We start from the raw sequence: 22,345 nt of genomic DNA, 5'->3' as shown, positions 1-22,345 counted from the left end.
GAACACAGGATTCGAGGAGTGGTCTCACCAGTGCCAAGTACAAGAAGATGTGGGACAGAGGTTTGTCCCTGCTGGGAAAGGATTGTCTTCAAGGGGAAGGGGGTGCAGCAAATGTTCTACAGCTGTTTTGGCTTCAGCTTTGCCCCACCTGTGCCCTGGGCACATTGTAGGGCAGGAGCCGCCAGAGCTGGGTGAGCTGGGGGTCTCCAAGGTTGGGCAGAACAGAAAGTGGGGGCTCTGCCTCCCAGAACCCAGCTGGCGAGGGCAGGCAGGGCTGTCCAACCCCTCATCCCTCTGGCTGCTGAAATTGCTCTATCTCAGACACCGCATCCCCAGCCCCTCAAACTTTTTGAAACTTTTATTAAATACAAAAACCCCGGTCTCTACGACCGAACTCTGCATTCAACGTAACGCTCAAAAAAAGGGTTCAGACATTCAAATGTACAAAAGTCACTGGTGCCCCCCTCCAACACCAGTGTGCTGCCCCCACTCCCAGCCCCACTACTCCCTGCCCCGTGTAGGGTGCGGGGGATGCACAGAGGGGCATTGGGGTGCCCACCCTGCTTGGTCCCAGCCTCTCCTGCCCACAGCCCCCCCTGCCTCAGGCCTGGAGGTGGGGGGAAGCCAGAGAAGGATGAGACACCACCCCCATGGTGGCTCCCAAACTGCCTGGGGGGCACCCGCTGCTCGAGGGAGCCATGGGACAGCCCCAGCTCCGCGCCAGACCTGCCAAGAGGGACTGGGGGGGGTTCAAATGAGCTCCATTCCCCCCACAGTAGGGAAGGCAGGTGAGGGCAGGCACAGGAGGGGGCTGCACAGACACAGCATCTGCCTTTGGGGAGCGGGGTGCGGGATACAGCCGCCACCCCTCAGCCCCGGGGAAACTGAGGCACAGCGAGGGACGTTCGTTAACCAGAGGTCTCTGTTTGGCAGAGCTGAGACAGGGCCCGGCTCTAAGCACCAGACTAAAGCAGAGGAAGACAGAGAATCACGTCTGTGTTCCTTGCAGCACGGGCAGCGCCTGGCTGGGGCGGCACCATCCTGCCTCGGGGGGGCCTGGGCTGCTCCCACCCCCAGCCAGGGAGGGCAGCAGCAGCTCAGGCACTGGAGAAGGGGGAAACCTGCACCCCACTTCTCGTAGCGCCTGTAGGGACCCCCCAGCTCTCCTGGAGCAGTGGGATCTCACCCTCCCAGTGCAGGCAGGAGCTGGTGTGGGCAGGGAGCTCCTCACCAGGGCTAGGGGTGGCCCCTCTCTCTGCACCACGAGCCACAGGCAGGACATCTGGGCTCGTCCACCAACACACCGAGTATGGAGAGGGGGTCCTGCAAACACACTCGTGGGGACAGGGGGGCAGAGAAAACCTGGGGACCGCAGGGCGGGCTGGGGGTGGCTGTCTCCAAGGCAGCAGAGTAGGCAGAAAACATCCCTGGTCCAGTCCTGGCTCTTGAGCTGAGGCAAAGCCCATCGTGCCCAGCCAGCCCGGGCACAGAGTGGGCTCCCAGTGGCTCTGCCAGCAGGGCAAGCACTAGCCCCGGGCCAGGCGTGGGGGCGGCCTGCCAATCTCCACGGTGATGTTGGTGTACATGGGCTGGCGTGAGACCTCCACCAGCCGGTACTGCAGCGAGCTGATGCCGTCCCGCTTCATTGTCATTTTGGTGTTTTGGATCTTGGTGAATCTGGTGGGAATGGGAACAGGATGAGGTTGGGAGGAGCCAAGGAGGTTTTGGCGGGGGGGAATTGCCATGGTGCCAGCAGTACCAGACTTCCATGGAGGTGAGCATGACAGGGGAACCAGCAGCCAGAGGCAGCTCAGAGATCACCCAGCATCCTGCCTTCCCCCTGCTGCTGCAGCTCACTCACCTCTGCGGGTTGGGCTCGTTGTGTTTGTCACGTTCATGCTTGATCATGCGGTATCTCCCGATGCGGATGTCGGGCCTTGACACCTTCATGCCATTCAGGGAGATCCTGGGGGCCAGAAGCAGGGGGGATCAGTTTGTGGACACCAGGGTGGGGCATTCCTCAGCCCAATGACCTCCAGGGTCAGCCCCTGGCCCAAATAAAGCCATCCCTGCCTCTACAGGGCTGTGCCAGGCCAAGATGAGCAAATCCAGACAATAGAATCACAGAACGTTTTGGGTTGGAAGGGACCTTAAAGTCCATCCAGTTCCACCCTCTGCCATGGGCAGGGACACCTCCCACTGGATCAGGCTGCTCAAAGCCCCATCCAAGCTGGCCTTGAACGCCTCCAGGGATGGGGCATCCACAGCTTCTCTGGGCAACCTGGGCCAGTTCCTCACCACCCTCATAGTGAAAAATTTCTTCCTAATGTCTAACTTAAATCTTCTGCCTTCTAATTTAAGGCCATTCCCAATCGTACTGTCACTCCAGGCCCTTGTAAAAAGCCTCTTCCCAGCTTTTGCCCCTTTCAGTACTGGAAGCTGCGCCGAGGTCTCCCTGGAGCCTTCTCTTCTCCAGGCTGAACAACCCCAACTCTCTCAGCCTGTCCTCATATGGGAGGTGCTCCAGCCCTCAGATCATCTTTGTGGCCTCCTCTGGACCCGTTCCAACAGTTCCATATTCTTCTTACGCTGAGGATTCCAACCATGCCTGGACCAGTGCCATGACAAAGGGTGCAGCATCCCTCACAGTAAAAGAGTACCCAGAGCACCACTCCTACCCAGCCACCTCCAGCGCTGCAGGCTGGCAGCGGTGGTCAGCCCCTGTTGTTTACGTTCTCCACGTGCCGATGTCCAGCCCCTACCTTTGGGGCCCTCCCCACACATCAACAGCTGCCTGAAGCTTTCCCAGAGCTCCACACATTGCTTGTTCCTCACCCTGGGCCCACTTTGGATGCAAAACCACAGCTATGTCACCCTGCCCGCAGCACCTGCACAGGGTGTGTGGCTCGCTCGGCCGTTACGGGCTGGTTGCGCATCACCAGCCGCACGCTGCTGCCCTGGGCAATGCCACGGTGAAACCCAGGGAAGACGAAGCAGGAGCTCACTGGCTTCGGCACCCAGTGAAGGGTGCACTTGGGGGAATTTGGCTCCAGCTCTGCACGCGGCTGTGCTGCGGCCTGCCGGCTGCTGGCAGAAATGCCTACTCAGCTGCTGCAGGAGGCACTTCCAAGTTTTGCATCCCAGCCCTGGACACTTCCAAGTTTAGCGTCCCAACCCTGACCTGGAATGGAGGCCGCAGGCACAGCTCACACCACAGTTGGAAAGGGCTGGGCTCCACCACACCAGGGTGGTTCAGCTGCAGGGAAGGCACAGAGGTGCCCCACAGACCCCCAGCACCCTGGGAGGGGCTGGTTTGATCTGTGAGGGTCACCAGCCCTCAGGCTGGAGGGTAATTAAATCCCTCCCCACCTCCCTGTGCACGTCCCCCCCAAAACCAGGATCCCTGGGGCTGGTGAGGATTCCAGGTCGGTGCTCAGTGGGAAGCACCCAGCATACCCCAACAAGCTGGCAAGGGGTTGGCACCTACCGGTTAAAGATGTCATCGTCCTCTCCTCCCCAGCCCCAGTACTCGTTGGGAAAACCGTTGATCTTCAGGAACTGGGTCTTGCTCAGCCCAGAGACGCCACCAAAGTAGCCGGCGTAGGGCAGCCTGCAGGGTGACAGCAAACAGGTCAGCTCCAGGAACAGGCAGGGTTGAGACCCAGGTCCACAGGGACCCCCAAGAACAAGCAGGGATGGGACCCAACTCCACAGGGACCCCTAGCAACAAGCAGGGGTGGGACCCAGCTCCACAGGGACCCCCAGGAACAAGCATCAGCCCTCCTCTATGCCAACTTCCCACATCTGCGCCCTCTCCCATCCCATATCACATACCACACCTATCCCAGGCGACCACTGAGGCTGGTGGCAGGCAGTCATCCCAGCCCTACCCAGGGAAACACCCCAGCCCCGCAAAGCACCCACCTGAATCCAAACTTGTCCATGCCAACAGCAAAGTGCCGTGGCTGCTCATAGCAGCGGTAGAGGTTGCGGTCGTCCATGGGAATGAGGTCCACGTCACTGAAGATGAAGCAGTCATACTCCTCATCGTCCTTAAGGGCCTCCAGGAACCCCACATTGAGCAGCTTGGCCCGGTTGAAGGTGTCCTCGCCATACTGTGGGGCAGAGCTCAGCGATGCCCACAAGCACCCACTGCAGCCCCACTAACCCCTCACCCTTGCTCTGCTCACCTGGTTGATAATGTAGATGCCGTAAGCCACCTTCTGCCGGCGCAGGATGGGGTGCAGGTAATGCAGCCAATACTTGAGATGGTGTTCACGGTGCCGGAAGGGGATGAGGATGGCCACCTTCTGCCTGGGCAGGCAGTCTGGAGGGGTGTACTTGCCACCCAGGCGCACGTCAGGGTTCTCCCGCTGCACACGTTCCATGCTCATGGGAGAGCTGAACTCAATGAGCAGGCGCCCAACTGCAAAAGAGAGGGCAGGGTGATGCCGGCAGGACAGGACACAGTCCAGGTCATGGTCACCTGCTGCTCCCGGCCAGGCCTGTAAAGCAAACAGCGAGGGGGACCTGCTAGGGGGACCTGCAAGGGGGACTGTCACTGCCGAGGGCAGAGGATGCCCAAAACCCTGCCCAAACAGGGGCAGAGAGACTGGGCAAACAAAATTTGAAGAAACCGGTGTTCTTGTACCAGTTCCAGGCTTGGGTTTCTCCATTTTGCCACCTCTGGGACTGCTGGGAAACCGTATTGAGAGTCCAGGGGCCAGGGATGCCACCCACGGATGCCTGCCCCATTCCCATGTTCTCCCCCACACTCTCCCCACGTGTCTCACCTAAGCCGGGAGGCATCTCCTGGCAGGGCTGCAAGGGTTTCTCGGTCGTGGACTGGTTGGGGCTGGGCTTGGCACTGGGGGACGGAGCCTCAGCACCAGCTGGCCCGTAGCTGGGGACGGTGCCGTTGGGGCGGGAGAAGTTGGAGAAGGGGTGGGCACGCGAGGCATTCCTGGCGTTGAAGCGGCTGAAGAAGTCCAGGTGCTGCGCGTAGACGTCGAAGTAGAGTATCATAATGATGACGAAGTGGAGCAGGCAGAGTAGCAGCACAGCCTTGCAAATCCTTTCCAGGGTCACCCCCAAGAGCAGCCTGGTCATCTTCCGGGCACGGGCAGGTGGACATGTGCGCTCAGTGGGGCAGCGGGGCGGCTCCAGCCACGGTCCCGATCCTGCTGAGACACCCCATGCTCAGACACTGCCAGCCCAAGACCCCAGCCCCAATGACATCAGGGCAGCGGGAGCAGCGCAGACCTGAGGAGGAGGTGATGGGCTCGCAGGTCTGTCTGCCAGAGGGCAACCCACAGCATTGCTCTGCTCAGACCCCTGCTCTGAAGGCACAGCCATGAAGAGGCCAGAGGTCCCCACGCCCACTCAACAAGTCTCCTCCCTGCTTTCCAAGGCCAAAACCAGGCCAGGCACACTCCCCATCGCAGACACCCCCCAAGCAGGGGGTGAGGATCCCTCCATGGGTGCTGCAAAGAGTCTCCATGGAGGCTGGGTGCTTGGAGAAAGTCACACTCTCCAAAACACAACCAGCCTGGAAAGATCCAAAGGCGCTGCAGGCACCCCCCCAGCCACCCCCTTCCGAGACACCCAATTTCCCTGCCCCCTGTCCTGACTCACCCCTCGTGCTGCGCCCCAGCAGCGGCACCCACACGGGGCCGGCAGCGCGTGCCGTGTTGGCAGGGGCCCTCCTCGGGGTGCCCAGTGAGGCGAGCAGCCGCACGGCAGACACCCAGCTGAGCAGGACGTCCTGGCTGCCAGCACGGGGTCCCTGCCACACAGAGGGGGGTTCGGCTTACAGCCAGCGGCGTGGGTCCTCTCTCCTGCTGCTGTTGCTGGTGAAGGTGTCCTGGCCACTGGGAGCCTCTGGGAGCCAGGGTCCCCTTATCTCCCACATGACACTTGGAGCTAGGCCAGGGCCCTGCTGGGAAGGCAGCCGGGAGAGTCATCGGAGAGTCCCAGCTGAGCCAAACCGTCTGGCTCTTCCCAGCCCTACCACTGCTGGGGGGCACGGCCGTGCACCCCGGTTCCTGCCCGAGTCCCTGAACTCACAGGAGCTACTAAGACAGGGCAAGGCAACCACAAGAGACAGGCACGAGGGACTGCAAGGCTCTGGGGACCCTGGCAATAACCCCGGGGGACCCCAGCAGACAGGGAGCTGTGGCAGGATCCCCTGGCAGAGGCGCAATAGGACGCAAGGGTGCTGACAACTGTCCCACGGCCTGGGATCAGCCCACCGGCAGCTGCCAGACCCAGCTGGTGGGGCCCCCCAGGAGCCGCTGGCTGGGAGCAGGGATCAGAGCTGCAAAGGGATCAGAAATGCAAAGCAGAACCCCCCCTGTCCAACCCTGTTCCAGCTACCCCCTCTCAGCCACGGGGCCGATCCCCAATAGGTAGCGAAGCGAGGTGGTGGCAGGAGTCCTCCACAGGCAGGGAGGTGCTGGAAAAGGCTCTGAACCCGATGCCCCACCTGTGTCCACACTCTCTGCAGGATGCGAAGTGGGGTCCCCCCTGGCAGGGGTCTCCTGGCATGCACCAGGACCCCAACCCCACAGCCAGGCTTGTTCTAGAAAGTTGCCTTCTGGAGAAAAGCCAGGTTTGCTGTTATCTCCCAAGCCTTCTTACCGTCACCAGCACCCTGTCACCAAGCACAGACCTTGATGTAGGGACTAGTCTGCCCCCAGCGCCTGCCAGAAACCCTCCCCAGAACCCCTCGCAGCTGGCAGCACACAGAGTGGTGGTGTCTCAACAGCCAGGAGGAGCTGGAGAAAAAGAATAGCTCGTTCTGGGGGCCCTTTAGCAGGGCAGTCCACAAGGTGAGCAGAGAGCAATGCTCAACAGGAACAAAAGCGAAGTACTCCATCGAACGTCGGCCATGGAAGGCCAAGAACATGAGTGGGCTTAAAAACACCTGCTACGCTGGGGGCTATGGAATATGATGTCATCTCCCCCCACCACAGCGTCTTCACGGGGTGTGAGAGGCTGAAATAGGATATGAAATAGGAATGGTTGGACTCGCTGATCCGGTGGGTCTCTTCCAACCTGGTTATTCTATGAAAGCAACCCAGGGCTAAGGAGCTGTCTCCAGGGATTGGCCAGGAGAAGGGGGTGATGCTGATTTTGGAGGGGCTACTCATCGCCATGGGCTCCCATCCTTCTCCTTGCAGGACATGTCTAGGCCAGGAGAAGGGGGTGATGCTGGTTTTGGAGGGTTCACTCAACCCCATGGGCTCCATCCTTCTTCCCACAGGACATCCCTGGGCCAGGAGAAGGGGGTGATGCTGATTTTGGAGGGGATGCTCATCCCCATGGGCTCCATTCTTCTCCTTGCAGGACATCTCTAGGCCAGGAGAAGGGGGCGATGCTGATTTTGGAGGGGATGCTCATCCCCATGGGCTCCAGGACATCCCCAGTCTGGAAGAAGGCGCACATCCGACCCCCACCCACGAGTTTGCTTTGGGTTTTTTTTCCCCGACACGCACAAAAACTTATTAAAAACCGAGAAACAACCTTCAAAAAGAGGCTTTTCCCCCCCTCCCCAGAGCCGGGGCGGTGCCACCCCTGAGGAGCATCCCGGGCCTCCCCCGCCCGGCCGGGCCCGTCCCCACTCACCGCGGCCCCGGTCAGCGGCCCCCGCCGCCTCCTCCTCCTCCTGCCCCTCCTGTCCCTCCGCCAGGCTCGGCCGCGGGCCCGCGGGCTCCCATGCCCGGGGCTGCGGGGCCCCTGCCGGCCGGGCCGCGACCGCCGCAGGGAGACCGGGCCGCGCCCCACGCCGGCCCCGCCTCCGCCGCACCGGGCGGGGACAAGGCCGCCCCCGCCGGGCCTCCCAGGGATGCTCCGTGCTCCCCGCCAGGCCTGCTCCGGGATGCTCCCTGCCCCCTGCCCCGCTGGGGATGCTCCGTGTTCCCCTCCAGGCCTGCGCCGGGATGCTCACTTCCCCCTGCCCCCCCTGGGGATGCTCCGTTCCCCCCGCCAGGCCTACTCCGGGATGCCCTCCTCACCCCGGGATGATCGGTGCCCACCTTTCCCCCCAGGGATGCTCGGAGCCCCCTCTGTTTTTCCTCCACCGGGGTGCTCGGTGCCCCCCTCTCCCCTTGGGGATGCTCAGTGTCCCCCTCCACTCTCCTCTACGATGCTTGGCACCCTCTTTCCCCCCCCATTCCACCCGGGGATCCTCACTGCCCCCCTCCATTCCTTCTCCATGATGCTCGGTGCCCCCCTTACCCCTTGGGGATGCTCAGAGCCCCCCTCCACTCCTCCTCCGGGATGCTCGGCGCCTCATCTATTCCTCCTCACCCCGGGATGCTTGGTACCCCCTTTCCCCCTATTCCACCTGGGGATGCTCAGTGCCCCTCCCAGTCCTCCTTGGGAATGCTCAGTTCCCCCTCTATTCCTCCTCTGGGACATCAGTGCCCCCGGAGATGCTCGGTGACCCCCTCTATTCCTCCTCCAGGATGCTCGTTGTCCCCCCCTCACCCCAGGATTCTCAGTGCCTCCCTTTCTCCCCATTCCTCCCTCAGGATGCCCAGCGTCCCCTCTATTCCTCCTCTCTGGGTTGCTCCGCTTGATGTCTCCTCATCACCCCTGTATGCTCAGTCCCACCCCCCAACCCCCGCCACACTTCTCCCTCAGGATATCCAGTGCCCCCCGAGATGCCCGATGCCCCCCTCTCCACCCCAGGATGCTCAGCCCTATCGGCCCCAAGCCTGGCACCAGCTCCCACCACACGCCCCAGGATACAAGGACAGGGTCTCCTGGTTCTCCTCACCTTCCCAAAGTGCTTTTGTCGCAGTCACCAACCCACCCAAGGCAACTCCATGGCCTCAAGGACTGGTGCTGGCTCAGCACCCATCACAACCTATTTATGCATCCTTCCCCTTGCCTTTCCACGTTTCTCGGTGTTTCCTAGCAATGAATTTTACATCCCCTGCCACAACAGCACAACTGAAAGATCTGTCTGGTCCCACCAAGAGTTCACCTCATCACCAGTAATTTTTGCACCGTCCACAGCTTTTACCTTCTTGCCAGTCACCACATGGCATCAGCACCCATTTTGGGCAGCTCCTCTCCTCCGAGACCTCTCCCTGTGTGGTCGCTCACCTGAGTGAGGGCTTTCTTTCTGCCTAACGGCAGCTCCCGTGGGAAGACAACTTTGCAACAGAGATCAGAGCAGTACACAACCAGCCCAGCCCGGCTCCACCCCAGCAAGCAAACACTGCTGAAAGCCCTCCAACTTCAGCCTTTAGCTCTTTAGCTGGTGGCATTTTCCCCATGAATACTTACACACAAGTCACCAAATCATCTTTCAACTCCTGCTGCTCCTAAACGAGATGAGGTGCAAAATGCTGGAGACCCGATGAAGCTTTTTCCCCATGCCTGAGCAGCAGGTATTTAGCACACCCAAGAGCAAAGTCTTAGAACCCAAACACAAGCACCTAGAACAAGAGAATGCAGGGCGTGCTCACCTTACCACACCAGCTGAGGGAGGGGGCATGTGGGACACCCACAGTACCATAAAACCAGCCCTGGTGGGTCCCGTGTACTCACAAGAGGCCCACGGGTGAGCCTGGAGCCCCTTCCCCTGCCAAAGCCATGATACACACAGGAGGGATTTGGAGGGCAGAGAAGCACCTCACAGAGGGAGATCTCTGAGAGCAAAAGATTGCTGGCAAGGTAGAGCGAGCCCTGTTCTTGAAAGGCAAGCTGTTAACCAGCACAACGATTAACCCATGGAGGAGCAGCTCCTCTATCACCAGCACAGGCTCTCCAACCTGGCACGTGTCCTTCCTGAATGCAGCCCCACAGATAGGGTGTGGGTCTGCTGAGATAGCCCTGCAGTTCCCAGCGGCTTCAAATGTCTCTGGCCCACAGCAGTGGCACCACCAGGGGACAGAGGAATGGCCTTCACGCACGACAGGCAAAACCCTGCATACACCCGAGAGCCTTTCTTCTGAGCAGGCAGGGCCCTGCTTGTCCCTGCTGTCATGTGGGGCATGTGGAGCTCCTGTCTCAGAGGACAGACAGCGCAGCTGGCAGGAGCAGTGCCTTGCTTTGCCGCAGCACTCTTCCTGTGCCTCAGGCTGAGATGCTGCTGTTCCAGAACACACAGGACAACGCGGAGCAGAACCAGGAGAGTGGCAGAGCTCGGAGAGGCCATGCAGAGGCAGCTGACCCAGCCCAAGGGCACAAATCATCAGGTGTGAATGCTTCCGCAGCTCCAGCAGCCCCATCACTGCACCAGCCTGTTGCATTCAGGGGGAAAGAGAGGATGGGAAGCTCCAGATGTGCATCTGCTCCGATGCTGAGCAGCAACAGGTGATAGATGCTCCCCCAGTGAAGGAGTAGTGGCAGCACCATGGGACGAGGGCCTCATGGTGGATGTCGTAGACTGCAGCAGGCTCAGCTCCAGGCCCTCTGTGGAGCAGACCCAGGAGGACCTTGTTCTTCCCTTCCCCCAAACAGCAGAAGAGCTGCAGGCCCAGCTATCCACAGCCAGCTTCCCCACCATCACAACCAGTGAGAAGGGAGCAGAACCAGCAGGAAGCGTCCCCACTCGAGGAATGCAGAGGCGCTGCAGCCTTGGAGAGCCCCAGCACCCAGCTGAGTGACACAAGGGAGCTCCTGGCTGGATGACAGCCTTGGAAGGGACAAAAGTTTTGCTCCGCTGCTCTTCTGGAGCTCACCAGCTGCACAATGGGGCTAGGGATGTTTTATGCTCCCCTCTGCACTAGACTAAGCCGATGGGAGCCAAAAGGCCCAAACCAGCTTGTGCCAGTGGCTCCAGCAAGCCTCGCGTGGGGCAGTGCCAGCGCTGGTAAAAGCCCAGCAGCGGTAGCGTGGAGCTGCCTGCTGCCTGCTCCAGCAGCCTCCTACCTGCTCTGGGCAGCAAAGCAGAGCTCTGTGTTCCCACAGCACAGAGAGGGCTCGGGGAACAAACGCCTTGCAGGTTGAGCAAGAGTTCTGTGGGGTTAACCCCACAAAAGGAAGACACCAGCAGGCCCCTGGCGCCAGGCAGGGGTTTCCCCAGAGGCACAGAGGGCAATATCTGAGCAAGGGCTCAGCTCAAATCAGCCCTCGCTCTCCGTAAGCCTCCCCAGCACACGCAGGGCAGAGGAAGAGCTGCATCCTTGGACAAGAACCATATTTATTTCACGGACACAGAATTGCACTGGTGGTTGATTCTACACACACCGGGGACGGGCAGCAGCAGGGCCCTGCAGGCTGGGCCAAGCCGCTGGGGCAGAATTCACACAGAGAAATTTGTTTCTTCCAAGGGGCCGATCCATCGGTGGGACAAGGCTCTACTCAGCCAGGCTCCCGCTCCTGCCACCAGGCAGCTCCCGCCCCAGCCAAGGATAGAAACATTAAATAAATATATACAGCACCTCTTGGGGCGGGCTGGAACACATTGGGTGGTACAAGGCTCAGTTGCCCATTTTTACTTTAGATGTCTAGAAAGGAAGGAGAGAATTTAGGTTGTACCCCACAAATCCCAGCCCAGCACCCCAGCCCCACCCAAGCACCCCAGGACCATCCAGAAGCTGCAAACAGCTTATCAGCCCCATCAGTAAGACATGAGCAACACACAAGGTGCACCCAAGGTGACACCCTCAGTGACAGTCACTCAAAGGGGCCATCAGAAGAGTTTGCACTGCTGCAAACAGGCACAGCGTGCTGCAGGGAGAGCTGTGGCACCCCAAACCTTGCGAGCAGCCTCCCCACCCCGATCCACACGGCTGTGCTGGAGCCTAGGTGTGTCTCCTTGGAGCTGAAGAGCAGCCAGGGCGACAGGCACCTTGTGCTCAAATAAGCCCGGTGACCCCAGGAGGTGGGTACCTGCAGGATAGCAACGATGACACCGAACAGCCCTATGGCACTGCCAAAGATCTCCACGATCAGGATCTTGACGAAGAGGCTGGCGTTCTGGGCATCAGCCAGGGCAGCTCCACTGCCCACGATGCCCACGCAGACCCCACAGAAGAGATTGCACAACCCCACAGTCAGGCCAGCTCCAAACATGGAGAAACCTGTGAGAGAGGAACACTGCAAGAGCAGGGGGTAACTCCCTTCCATCTGCACCTGGCGCACGCTGCAGCAGCTCTGCCTCACAGTGACAGGAGACCCAGAGCTGCCAACAGCAGCAGCATCCTCCTGTTTGGGGAGCAGAAACTACTCCAGGCTGCACCCCAGCTCCTGCAGTTCCAGGTCAGCAGGTAACAGCAATTGGATGCTGCCCAAGGGAAGGACAGTGCTGGAAGGCCTCGAGAAGGTAACTAAAAAGCTGCTTTTTTGGCATAAGAGTCACATGTCCTGCAGCAGGCCACGGGCCAGGTCAGCTGGGCCCCGCAGTCCCATTCTCTAGAGCACAGGGCAGAGAGAACAGCAGAAGGCAGCGGTCAGGGTGTGGCAATGCTCACAGCCACAGCACCAGGCACGGAGCAGCTCTTACCTGCGTGGTAGTTCCTGGCTCCGATCTCCTCTGGGGTGACTGCAGAGAAAGGCTGAAAGAAAGCACAGGGCCTGGGTTAGTTGCAAGCCTGTAGTCTCTGGGAGAGGCACTTGTACCCATTACAGCACGAGGCAGCCACATTTTGGCCAGAGTTGGTCTCCAACTCTATGTCCATGGGGGGCTGTGTGACACCTGTGTGTGCTCCCCCAACCCACTCTTCAGCATGGACCAACATGGCAAAAGCCACCACACAGACCACCATGCCCAGAGCCACGACAGTGTCCGAAGTCCCCACAGGGCCACTGCTGTGGCCGGCCGCCAATCCCCACCACGGCCCTGAGGCCGGCACAGGTCACGCAAGACAGCCTGGGCCCTCCCATACCTCAGCCATGTTACTGATGACAATCGCCATGATGATCCCGTAGATGGCCACAGCCTCACAGAAAATGATGCTGTGAAGAAAGGTGAAGTCTCAACACAGTATCCCAGGCTCTGCCCCACTGCTTCATGCCCAGCCAGCAGCCAGACCCCTCCAGGGCCATATCTGAGCCTGTTCCACTGTTGCCAAGGGCAGAAGGCAGCCAGCCTACCCACTGCTTTCCTCTCAATCAAGGCAGAGCTGCCAAGGACAAAGACCAGGCGCGGGTCGGCCTGTGCCACCCCAGCAAGCTGCGATGGCCCGGTGGGAAGCAGGCGCGAGGAACCGTGTCCTCTGCCAGCCCCTTTCTGCTCCACTGGGAAGGGCTGTACAAGGTCTGTCCAGGGGAAGCCTCGCCTAGAGTAGGAAGCGTGAACTCAGGGTGTTTGTTTTGAACGCACTGGACTCGTTCACTGCGCGATATGGTACAGTGACTCTTCAAAGCAACACCCAGGTTCCTCTGAGGCTCTTTGTTTTGAAAGCAAACAGGCTTAGCAGCTTAGCAAAGAATGGTCTGCCAGGAGCAGCCTAGAGACAGGACAGGAGCCTCTGCACTGGGCTGGGACCTGCCCTGCTCAGGCAGAGCATAAGCATTAACCCAAGCTTTGTGCTTACCTGACCAGGTTCTTGGTTTTGATCCGAGGGGCCTTAACTCCACCACCGATGATGCTGGAGCCTGTGATGTAAATCCCCCTGTAGCAGACAAGGGTGGTTGGTGGAGGGTCTGGCACTCGCTGAGGGATTCAATAGGGAAACCTGGACCTTCCAGCTGAGCAAAGAATCGGGCATGCAGCTGGGGGTCATTGTGGACTTGGCCTGTCCACCTCAGGGTACAAGACGGTACCAAGCTCCATCCGCTACACCAGCAGAACTGCTGGGGCACAAAACCCAACACTGCATGGCCTAGGCTCAGGAGCACAGCTTCCAGGGAGCCGAGGATGTCCCTGTCTCTCCACTGCTGTTGGTGGTCTGCTCAAAGTCCACCTCAGGAGCCCATCAACGTGGGTGCATGGTGCAGTGATTCCCCCCAGCCCAACGCTCCAGCATGCCCATGCTGTTCTGCCCCTGCCCTGTCACAGGGAAACCACAGCATATACGCAGCTACCAAAGTGGGACAGCAAAGAGCCTGTGGAAAAGCCAGTCTCACTCACCAGGCAGCTCCCACCACGGACAGGGAGATGGCCAGACCAATGCCCAGGTTGCACCACATGAAGGGGGAGGTCTCCGTCAGGAACCTGGAGAGGAAGAAGTGCCCTGAGGTAGCACACAGGCTAAGCTCCTCTAGTCATTGTGCATAGCCCTGCAACATGCAGCCCCCACGCATCAGGCAGCCCAAGATGAGCCAGGCACTGCCAGACTGGGGGATACGAGACCCTCTCTATGGCAGAGAGCAACCCCGATTCCTCACCTGCATGGACCATAGAAGCACAGAATGGTTTGGGTTGGAAGGGACCTTAAAGCTCATCCAGTTCCAAACCCCCTGCCACGGGCAGGGACACCTCCCACTGGATCAGGTTGCTCAAAACCCCATCCAGCCTGGCCTTGAGCACCTCCAGGGATGGAGCAGTCATGACTTCTCTGGACAACCTGTGCCAGTGCCTTACCACCCTCACAGGGAAGAATTTCTTCCTAAGACCTAATCTAAATCTCCCCTCTTCCAGCTTAAAACCATTCCCCCTCATCGTATCCCTGCACTCCCTGATCAAGAGCCCCTCCCCAGTTTTCCTGGAGCCCCTTTCAGTATTGGAAGGTTGCTCAAAGGTCTCCCCAGAGCCTTCTTTTTTTCCAGGCTGAACAAGCCTCACTCTCTCAGACTGTCCTTGTATGTGCTCCAGCCTTTAGATCATCATCTGGACTCACTCCAACAGATCCACGTCTTTCCTGTGTTGAGGACTCCAGAAATGAATGATGGGCTGCAGGTAGGGTCTCAAGAAAGGAGAGGGGCAGAATCACCTTCCTGACCCTGCTGGTCATACTCCTGATGCAGCCCAGGATACAGTTGGCTTTCTGAGCTACAAGCACACATGGATCTTTCTCCCAAACCCTCACTATTAAGGGGAAGCCTTGGAGAGAGGCGAGACAAGCAGTGATGGCTGCAGCAGGACCCTGCATGGAACCAGCCACATGTACACATGGGCTGTATCTATCCCACCTCATGGGAAGCAGAGACTTCCTCCACTCCCCACCTGGCACCCTGACTGCGGTGTTGGTTCCCCGGTAACGCAGCGACCGCGCTGCCCATCGCTCAAAGCAAGCACAGGCACTGCCAACACCGCCCACTTCCTCGCAGAGCCTCTAGGATACTGGTATTTACAAGGAACTCACCAGGCCACATCGAAGCGGAAGCCCAGGTCAAATATTGTGTAGCAGATTCCTGGAAAGCAACATAGGAATCTTCAGGCAGGTACCAGCTGCCAGCACGACGCTGCCATTTTCTCCCTGACCTGCAGAGCCCCGGGGGAGAGGCCCAGGAGCACAGCGCTACACACAGGAGGGTTACTGGGAAGACTGGCTCTGGCATGCAGAGCTGTGGGGTTGGGCGTCCCCAGAAAGTCCAGCCTCAGTGACCCCAGCATTTCCACACCAGCGCAGGACACAGACAGCCCAGATCTGCGATAGTCCCAGACCCCATCCCAGCCGAGCATGGCTGTGGTTGTCACATACACTTTCCGTTCCCTGACCCCATTGAGCACCCACACGCTGTGTCAGGGCTGCTGAGGCTCAACCTACAGCCCTGTGCCCCACTGCATTCTCCACCTACATCACCCAATGGCTCGGCTCTGTGAGCTCTTCTCTCACATGGGAGGCAAGGGCAAGGCTGTGTCCTGACTGATCATCACACACAACTCCACCATGATCCCACCAGGGGTGGTGCTGCTCCCCAGGAGCTCAACAACGCCAGAACCTGCAGCTACTTCCCAGCACTTTCCGTTCCAAGAAAGTGGATGTTCAAGACATGCTTGCTTGACCTCAGAGTTAGTAACTTCCAGAGAAATCCGTACTCCAACAGGGGCAGGAAACACCCAAGCACAGCCCTGAGAAACACAGAAATGCCTTCCTTTCCAGCCAGGAGTTGCACCCAGCAACCCTGTGCAACCAGAGCAGACGCAGAGGTGCTCACACTGAAACCCTGCCTTGTTCTGAGCTCGTGAAAGGGAAACACGGCTGCAGACCAGAAGAGACACTGGATATTTCCATGACTTGCAGCTGGAAAACAGAGACCTGGCCCAAAGGAACAGATAAACACAGGCAGCGTGGCACTGTCTGCTCCACACCAGATAAAGAGGGTGAAGGAACGTCTCCACTATTGCTGCCTAGAGCCAGCAGCTGTGTGCACCAGCCCAGCGCATGGCCGGGAAAAGAGAACACAGGAGACTTCTGAAATGCTTAGAAGCAGAGAAGAGGCCATTGCATGTGTCCCACTGCTTCCTTCCCCACCCTGGAGTCACAGCATTATGGCAAGTCAGCAATGAGCCTGGCAGCAATACTGGAGCAGGACTGCGTGCCCCAGGTTGGAGGAGCCCTTCCCTGCCCACAGCCAAGAGCTGCAGGACGGCTCATCCCAGAGCAGCAGCTTGGCACTGCAGCATAGGGAGATCTGCCAGTGTCACAGCAGGGACGTCCCCATCGTTCCTGTGTGCTAAACCACTCCATGTGCAATTCAGGGCTCAGCACCCTGGAGAAAAATCTCTCACACTGAGAGAAAATCAAGAGTTGCCATGTGAGTTGGTCCCAGTAAAACTGGTCACTCCTCCCAAAGAATTATATTGTGCCCTTCCCCACGCAACACAGACAAAAGAGGAGCCATGTCACCATGACCAGGGAGCATGGAGGGACGCTGCACCATGGTCCACATGCCTGGTGACCTTCAGGAATGATCTCTGAAGTGTTGTGCCCAGCCGGTCTGTGACTTGTGTTTTGGCTTCGCTGCTTGGCTGGCAGAGCAGGAACCAAACCCAGCCAGCCCCAGGCACCCAGGAGTGGTAAAGAAGAGCTACAACCAGCTCGGGGCAGATCCTCAGGGCACCTCCCATCTCTTCAAGAGCAGGTTTAGCTTTGGGTTCATATACAAAAGAAGGGAGGTGAAGGACACTTTCCCTTGAGCTCTGGCTCCCAGCCCTGCAGCCAGGAGAGAAAAGAGCTTGAGCAGCAGGACTGGAGCTCCAAAGCAGGGCTCAGGACATGGAGAGAAAGCACAAACAGGCACCACCGCAACACTGCATAAAGCAAGACCGCTTCCTGCTTGCTCCTTCCCTGAAAAGAGATTGCAACAGCACAGGGGAAGCTAAAAGCATCTGCGCTCGGCTCATCAACGTTTTCCAACAGCCTCGAATTCACAGCGTACATCTGCGCCGGTGCAAGCTGCATGATTCAGGGAGCCCAGAAAGGCAGCTCTGGGCCCAGCATTGGGTGCACCAGGCCCTGGAAACACGAGGGGGTGAGACACGCTCGGCTTCTGACTCGGTCTTTCCCCTCATCCAACCGCTGAGGCAGGAGCCAAAGTCTCCCCAGCCTCTGCCTGGCTCACAGTCACATCACTCCACACTGAAAGAGGAAATAACCAGCAGCTCCGGCACAGAATCTTCCTGCCACCACAAGCTGCAACACAGCCATGCATGAGCTCTGTAGTCATCTGGACGAACTGCACATTCCTTTATGCTGCCACAGCTTGGAAAAATGGGAGGCTGATCTCCCCTATCTAAGAGATATCAGCTGTCACAGCCTAAACAACTGGGCACCTCCTTTACCTGCCCTGATCTGCTGAATCCAAACACAGCCCCTGACTGCCACCAGCACCCTTCTGTGCTCGCACACACAGGGAAGCAACTCAATCGCTCAAGCTGGCCAGGCTTGCAACACCCAAAGCTGCACTGTCCCCACGGCCTGTCCCCATCTGTGACCGACAGCTCCTTCTGCCCTACAGACCAGTTCCTTCTGTGATCCACATCCTCCTCTAACTCACAGTCTGGTGCTTTCCATGACACACCACCCCTACAGCCTGGCCCTGCCTGTGACCCATGGCTCCTTCTGCTCCCAAACCTGTCCCTATAAGTGACCCACAGCCCCTTCTGCCCCACAGTCAGTTCTTTCCGTGACCTACAGCCGGTTCCTTCTGGGCCCCACAGCCCCCTCTACAGCACAGCCCAGCTCTTCCAGTGCCCGACAGCCCCCTCTGTCCCACAGCTGTTTCTTTCCACGCTCCACAGCCCCTTCTGCCCCAAAGCCTCGTTCTTTCCATACTCCACAGCTCCCTCTGCCCCACAACCCGGTTCTTTCCACACCCCACAGCCCCCTCTGTCCCCCAGCCCGGCTCTCCCCGTGCCCCACAGCCTCCCCCGCCCCCCAGCCCGGCTCTCCCCGTGCCCCACAGCCCCCTCTGCCCCCCAGCCCGGCTCTCCCCGTGCCCCACAGCCCCCTCTGCCCCCCAGCCCGGCTCTCCCCGTGCCCCACAGCCCCCTCTGCCCCCCAGCCCGGCTCTCCCCGTGCCCCACAGCCCCCTCTGCCCCCCAGCCCGGCTCTCCCCGTGCCCCACAGCCCCCTCTGCCCCCCAGCCCGGCTCTCCCCGTGCCCCACAGCCCCCTCTGCCCCCCAGCCCGGCTCTCCCCGTGCCCCACAGCCCCTTCTGCCCCCCAGCCCGGCTCTCCCCGTGCCCCACAGCCCCCTCTTCCCCCCAGCCCGGCTCTCCCCGTGCCCCTAGGCCCTCCCCGTCCCCCAGCCCGGCTCTCCCCGTGCCCCACAGCCCCCTCTGCCTCCCAGCCCAGCTCTCCCCATACCCCACAGCCCCCTCTGCCCCCCAGCCCAACTCTCCCCGTGCCCCCTGGCCCTCACTGACCCACGCCCAGCATGGTGGTCCAAAAGGCGAGGCCGAGCCCCGAGTAGAGGAGCGCGAGCCCCGTCATGGCTGCGGCGGCACCAGACGGGACGGGACGGGAATGAGCGGCTCGCGCGTCACCTGACCCGCGAGGGGCACGTGACCGGAACAGCCGCGCACGTGACCGGAACCGCAGCGCCCGAGCAGAAGCAGAGCGCAGCACCGCGCCCGCCCATTGGCTGCGCCGCCGGGCGGCAGCGAGAGGACTACATAGACCAGAATGCATCGCGGCCGGCGCCAATTCCCATTGGCTGTTATTCCCCTTCGCCCGGAAAGGCGAAAGGCTTTATCCCGCTGAGGGCGGGACTTCCGGTTGGCGGGGGGCGGTGCTGCGCTCTCATTGGCCGGTTCGGCGCACCTACCCGGAAGTGGGGGGCGGGCCGGCATGGCAACTGCCTTCAGCAGCGATGGGGAGGCTGCGCTGCGGCGGGAGCTGCCCCCGGGCCCGGCCCCGGCGGCGAGGGGGGCGCTGGACGGCTTCTACGAGATGGGCCGGGCCGCCGCCTTCGTGCGGGATGGGGGTTTCCGCAGGGTCAGCAGAACCGGGACGGGGAGGAAAGCGGGAATGGGGGGAAAGCGGGAATGGGGGCAGGGAGTGGGGCTGGGGAGGAGGTGGGGGAGAAGCGGGGCTGGGAAGGAGGTCGGGGAGAAGCGGGATTGGGGATGAAGTGAGGGAGAAACGGGGCTGGTTGGGGGAGAAGTGAGGCTAGGGGTGGCAGTGGGGCCAGGGTGGGAGTTGCGTCTTGGTGGGGAGAAAGAGGGCTAGGCGCTGCCAGCCCCCCTTCCCTGATCCCTCACCCTCGTGACTCCCCTCATGCCCCAGGTTGCTCTCCAGTTCCCTGACGAGCTTCTAGCAGATGCAGCAGCAGTGGCAGCCCAGATGGAGGCAGCGACTGGGGCTGAAATGTACATTCTAGGCGACACCACTTATGGCAGGTGGGTGCTGGCGGGTCCGAGGGCGCGTTGCGGGCAGGAGCAGGACTGCTTGTCCCCTGCCTGGCAGGGCCAAGGGCCAGGAGTACTCGAGCTGGGGACAGTGGGGCTGTGGCAGAGGGGGAGCTCCCTGGTGCAGAGCCTCTCTGACCTAGCTTACTCCCTACAGCTGCTGTGTGGATGAGGTGGCTGCTGAGCATGCTGGTGCTGAGGCAGTGCTGCACTACGGTCCGGCCTGCCTCAGCCCCTGCAGAAAGGTCCCGGTGCTGCACATCTTCGGGCAGCAGCCCTTAGACGTCAGGTGCTGCACAGAGGCCTTCCGGGAGCTCTACCCTGACCGGCAAAGCCACGTGGTGGTGCTGAGCGATGTGGTCTATGCCCATGCAATGGGTAAGTGCTCTGGGGGCTGCTCTGAGCTCTGAAGAGCTGCTAAGGGGGAGGCAGCCGTGGCTAGGCAGTCCCCAGACGCTGTCAGCCTTGAGCTCCATCCTCTCCTCACCTGTAATGTGCCATCCACCTTCTGTGGGACAGGTCTGTTCTCACTCCTCTCTCCCTTCAGGTGAGCTGGAGCAGCAGTTGGGCTCCGAGTACCCCAATGTTGTTTTCTCCAGGGTGGTGTGTGGGGACCCTCCTGGCCCCACACTGCCTGGGGAGGTGCGGCAGTTTGGCCGCCAGTTCCTAGTGGAGGCTCCAGGAGGACTGCAGGACTGCGCCATGTTCTACATCGGAGCCGAGGGCCTGGCTCTCACCAACTTTATGCTGACCTGGAACTGCTGCCCCTTCAGTTCCTTTGACCCTGCCACCGGCTGTGGCCGCCGGGAGACCCTCAACGTCAACCGGGCCCTGATGCGACGCCTCTACCTGGTGGAGCGGGCCCGGGACGCCCGGGTGGTGGGCATCCTGGTGGGCACCCTCGGCGTGGCAGGCTACCTGGCCGTGCTGCAGCACCTCCGCGAGCTTTTGCTCCGAGCCGGCAAGCGCAGCTACACGCTGGCCGTGGGGAAGCCCAACCCTGCCAAGCTGGCCAACTTCCTGGAGGTGGACATCTTCGTCCTGGTGGCCTGCGCTCAGAACTCCCTGCTGGATTCCAGCGAGTTCTACCGGCCTGTCGTGACTCCCTATGAGCTGGAGCTGGCCTGTAACCCGGCCCGCAAGTGGACGGGGAACTACCTCACTGACTTTAGAGACCTGCTGCCAGGTAAGAGCTAGAAACCAGCTGCCCAGCATCCTCCTAGAGCCCATCCTGGCCTGCTCCCCTACCTGGAAGGCTGCAGTTGCACCAGTTCTGTGCCAGCCAGAGGATAGAAAAGAGCATCAGGCTTGTGTTACTATTTCCTGGCAGGTGCCTGTGCGCATGTTGAGCTCCCACCGGCCATTCCGGCAGCAGAGGCTGTTCCTGACATCTCACTGATCACGGGGGAGATGCATGCTGCCCACCTCTGTGACCCCCCAGCACCCCAGCTGCCCCCCAGCACTACCCTTGCCTGTAGGGACCAGACACAGGCCCTGGCGGAGATCAGCCCTGCTGGTTTGTGATTTGGTTTCGTGGTGGGGCTGAGCCCTGGTGCAGCGCCAGCGCTGCCTCCCTGCTCCAAGTAACAATTCTCTTTGTCTCTCTCCTCCCAGCCTCCTTCCTGGAGTCCCGCAGCTGGCGAGGTCTGGAGCAGCAGTTGGGGCAGACACCGGTTTCCAAAGCTGTGCAGGGCCGACGAGGGATTGCCATCGCCTACGAGGACGAGGGGTGTGAGCAGCCGTGATGTGGCAGCAGCAGCAGCACCCAGCCAGGAGCAGGGGCCGTGTGGGGGCCCAGACATCAGTGTCAGACTCGAGAGTGTCACAAGGGTACACATCTGCCACCAGCTGGCCCCGTGCTGGATGCAGCCTTCGGTCAGTAGTTCTGTGTTGGGAGACCAGGAGTTGGAAGCGTATTTAGGGATGTCTGGGGCTGACAGGGCCAGGAGTGGCGCTTGGCCCAGACCAGGCCTCTGAGTGCTCCCCAGTCCAGGGCAGCTTTGGCCCACGGGGAGAGGGCACAGCTTCACACGAACCACCAGCAGCAGGACTCAAGGCTTTTGTGGGCTACTGCTGCTAACTAAAGCTGAACTGAAAAGGATTTGTGAGTGTATTGTCTTCTAGAATTAAACACAGGCTAAGGAGCACAGACAGGGATGATACCAGGCATCCCAGGGTTGAAAACACTGGTCATGGTGACCACCTGGGCAGCACAGCCCCACGTGTTGGCTAAAACCAGCCCAAGGGAACGGAAAACCAGTGCCGAGATCCCTAGTAATAATGAAAGCACATGTGCAGGCTGGGCAGGGGAACTAAGAGAAAGGGGAGAGGGTTCTGGACAAGAGCAAGTCCCTCACCTGCCCTGAGTAGCAGGAGTGGGATGCTCCCATCCTGTGCTGCAGCCATGACCCCATGTTCAGCAGGGAAGGGGTCCAGCCCCTCTTGGGTGCGGAGGGACCATTTCTGCTCCATGAGCTGCTCTGTGCCAGGCAGGAGAGCAGTGGGGATGGGGATTTAATTTTTGCCATCCCTCCAGGAGGGAGAGGAGGCATTGAGGCACCCCAGCTGTGATTTAAGCCCCTCCGCTGGGCTCTCCCCCAGAGGCGAGGGGCAGGCGACGTCCAGGCACCGCAATAACGACAGCCAC

At 60.3% G+C, this 22,345-nt stretch overlaps 3 protein-coding genes across 3 annotated transcripts; 1 reads left to right on the top strand and 2 right to left on the bottom strand.

Moving 5' to 3' along the window:
* Positions 1 to 343: 343 nt before the first annotated feature.
* Positions 344 to 7,762, bottom strand: B4GALT2 (beta-1,4-galactosyltransferase 2). Its single transcript, XM_069862981.1, has 7 exons — positions 7,627 to 7,762; positions 4,794 to 5,180; positions 4,191 to 4,426; positions 3,925 to 4,115; positions 3,488 to 3,610; positions 1,862 to 1,966; positions 344 to 1,677 (listed from the first exon to the last, which is right to left on the bottom strand). The coding sequence occupies exons 2-7, from the start codon at positions 5,107 to 5,109 to the stop codon at positions 1,527 to 1,529; spliced, it is 1,122 nt and encodes a 373-aa protein (XP_069719082.1). The 5' UTR covers positions 5,110 to 5,180; positions 7,627 to 7,762; the 3' UTR covers positions 344 to 1,526.
* A 3,376-nt stretch (positions 7,763 to 11,138) lies between these two features.
* On the bottom strand, positions 11,139 to 18,860 carry ATP6V0B (ATPase H+ transporting V0 subunit b). Its single transcript, XM_069862998.1, has 8 exons — positions 18,715 to 18,860; positions 15,207 to 15,255; positions 14,033 to 14,116; positions 13,497 to 13,574; positions 12,846 to 12,915; positions 12,464 to 12,515; positions 11,851 to 12,041; positions 11,139 to 11,465 (listed from the first exon to the last, which is right to left on the bottom strand). Exons 1-8 carry the CDS (start codon positions 18,779 to 18,781, stop codon positions 11,439 to 11,441), a joined length of 618 nt encoding a protein of 205 aa, XP_069719099.1. The 5' UTR covers positions 18,782 to 18,860; the 3' UTR covers positions 11,139 to 11,438.
* A 269-nt stretch (positions 18,861 to 19,129) lies between these two features.
* Positions 19,130 to 21,799, top strand: DPH2 (diphthamide biosynthesis 2). Its single transcript, XM_069862971.1, has 6 exons — positions 19,130 to 19,285; positions 19,577 to 19,689; positions 19,856 to 20,076; positions 20,246 to 20,884; positions 21,029 to 21,214; positions 21,313 to 21,799. Exons 1-6 carry the CDS (start codon positions 19,139 to 19,141, stop codon positions 21,441 to 21,443), a joined length of 1,437 nt encoding a protein of 478 aa, XP_069719072.1. The 5' UTR covers positions 19,130 to 19,138; the 3' UTR covers positions 21,444 to 21,799.
* Positions 21,800 to 22,345: the final 546 nt, after the last annotated feature.

This window comes from Phaenicophaeus curvirostris, chromosome 8 (assembly GCF_032191515.1).
Source record: "Phaenicophaeus curvirostris isolate KB17595 chromosome 8, BPBGC_Pcur_1.0, whole genome shotgun sequence".
Classification (NCBI taxonomy): domain Eukaryota; kingdom Metazoa; phylum Chordata; class Aves; order Cuculiformes; family Cuculidae; genus Phaenicophaeus; species Phaenicophaeus curvirostris.
The sequence above is the reverse complement of the archived record's forward strand: the minus strand, read 5'-3'. Positions and strand labels throughout refer to the sequence as shown.

Coding starts and splice junctions, on each gene's coding strand:
- B4GALT2 (XM_069862981.1), bottom strand. CDS start 5,109: ATGACCAGGCTGCTCTTGGGGGTGACCCTGGAAAGGATTTGCAAGGCT. Junction 4,427..4,793: donor GGAGATGCCTCCCGGCTTAG/GTGAGACACGTG, acceptor TCTCTTTTGCAG/TTGGGCGCCTGCTCATTGAG. Junction 4,116..4,190: donor GCATCTACATTATCAACCAG/GTGAGCAGAGCA, acceptor TCTGCCCCACAG/TATGGCGAGGACACCTTCAA.
- ATP6V0B (XM_069862998.1), bottom strand. CDS start 18,781: ATGACGGGGCTCGCGCTCCTCTACTCGGGGCTCGGCCTCGCCTTTTGG. Junction 13,575..14,032: donor TCCGTGGTGGGAGCTGCCTG/GTGAGTGAGACT, acceptor TGTCTGCTACAG/GGGGATTTACATCACAGGCT. Junction 12,916..13,496: donor AAAACCAAGAACCTGGTCAG/GTAAGCACAAAG, acceptor CTTTCTTCACAG/CATCATTTTCTGTGAGGCTG.
- DPH2 (XM_069862971.1), top strand. CDS start 19,139: ATGGCAACTGCCTTCAGCAGCGATGGGGAGGCTGCGCTGCGGCGGGAG. Junction 19,286..19,576: donor GGGATGGGGGTTTCCGCAGG/GTCAGCAGAACC, acceptor CTCATGCCCCAG/GTTGCTCTCCAGTTCCCTGA. Junction 21,215..21,312: donor GGCGGAGATCAGCCCTGCTG/GTTTGTGATTTG, acceptor CTCTCCTCCCAG/CCTCCTTCCTGGAGTCCCGC.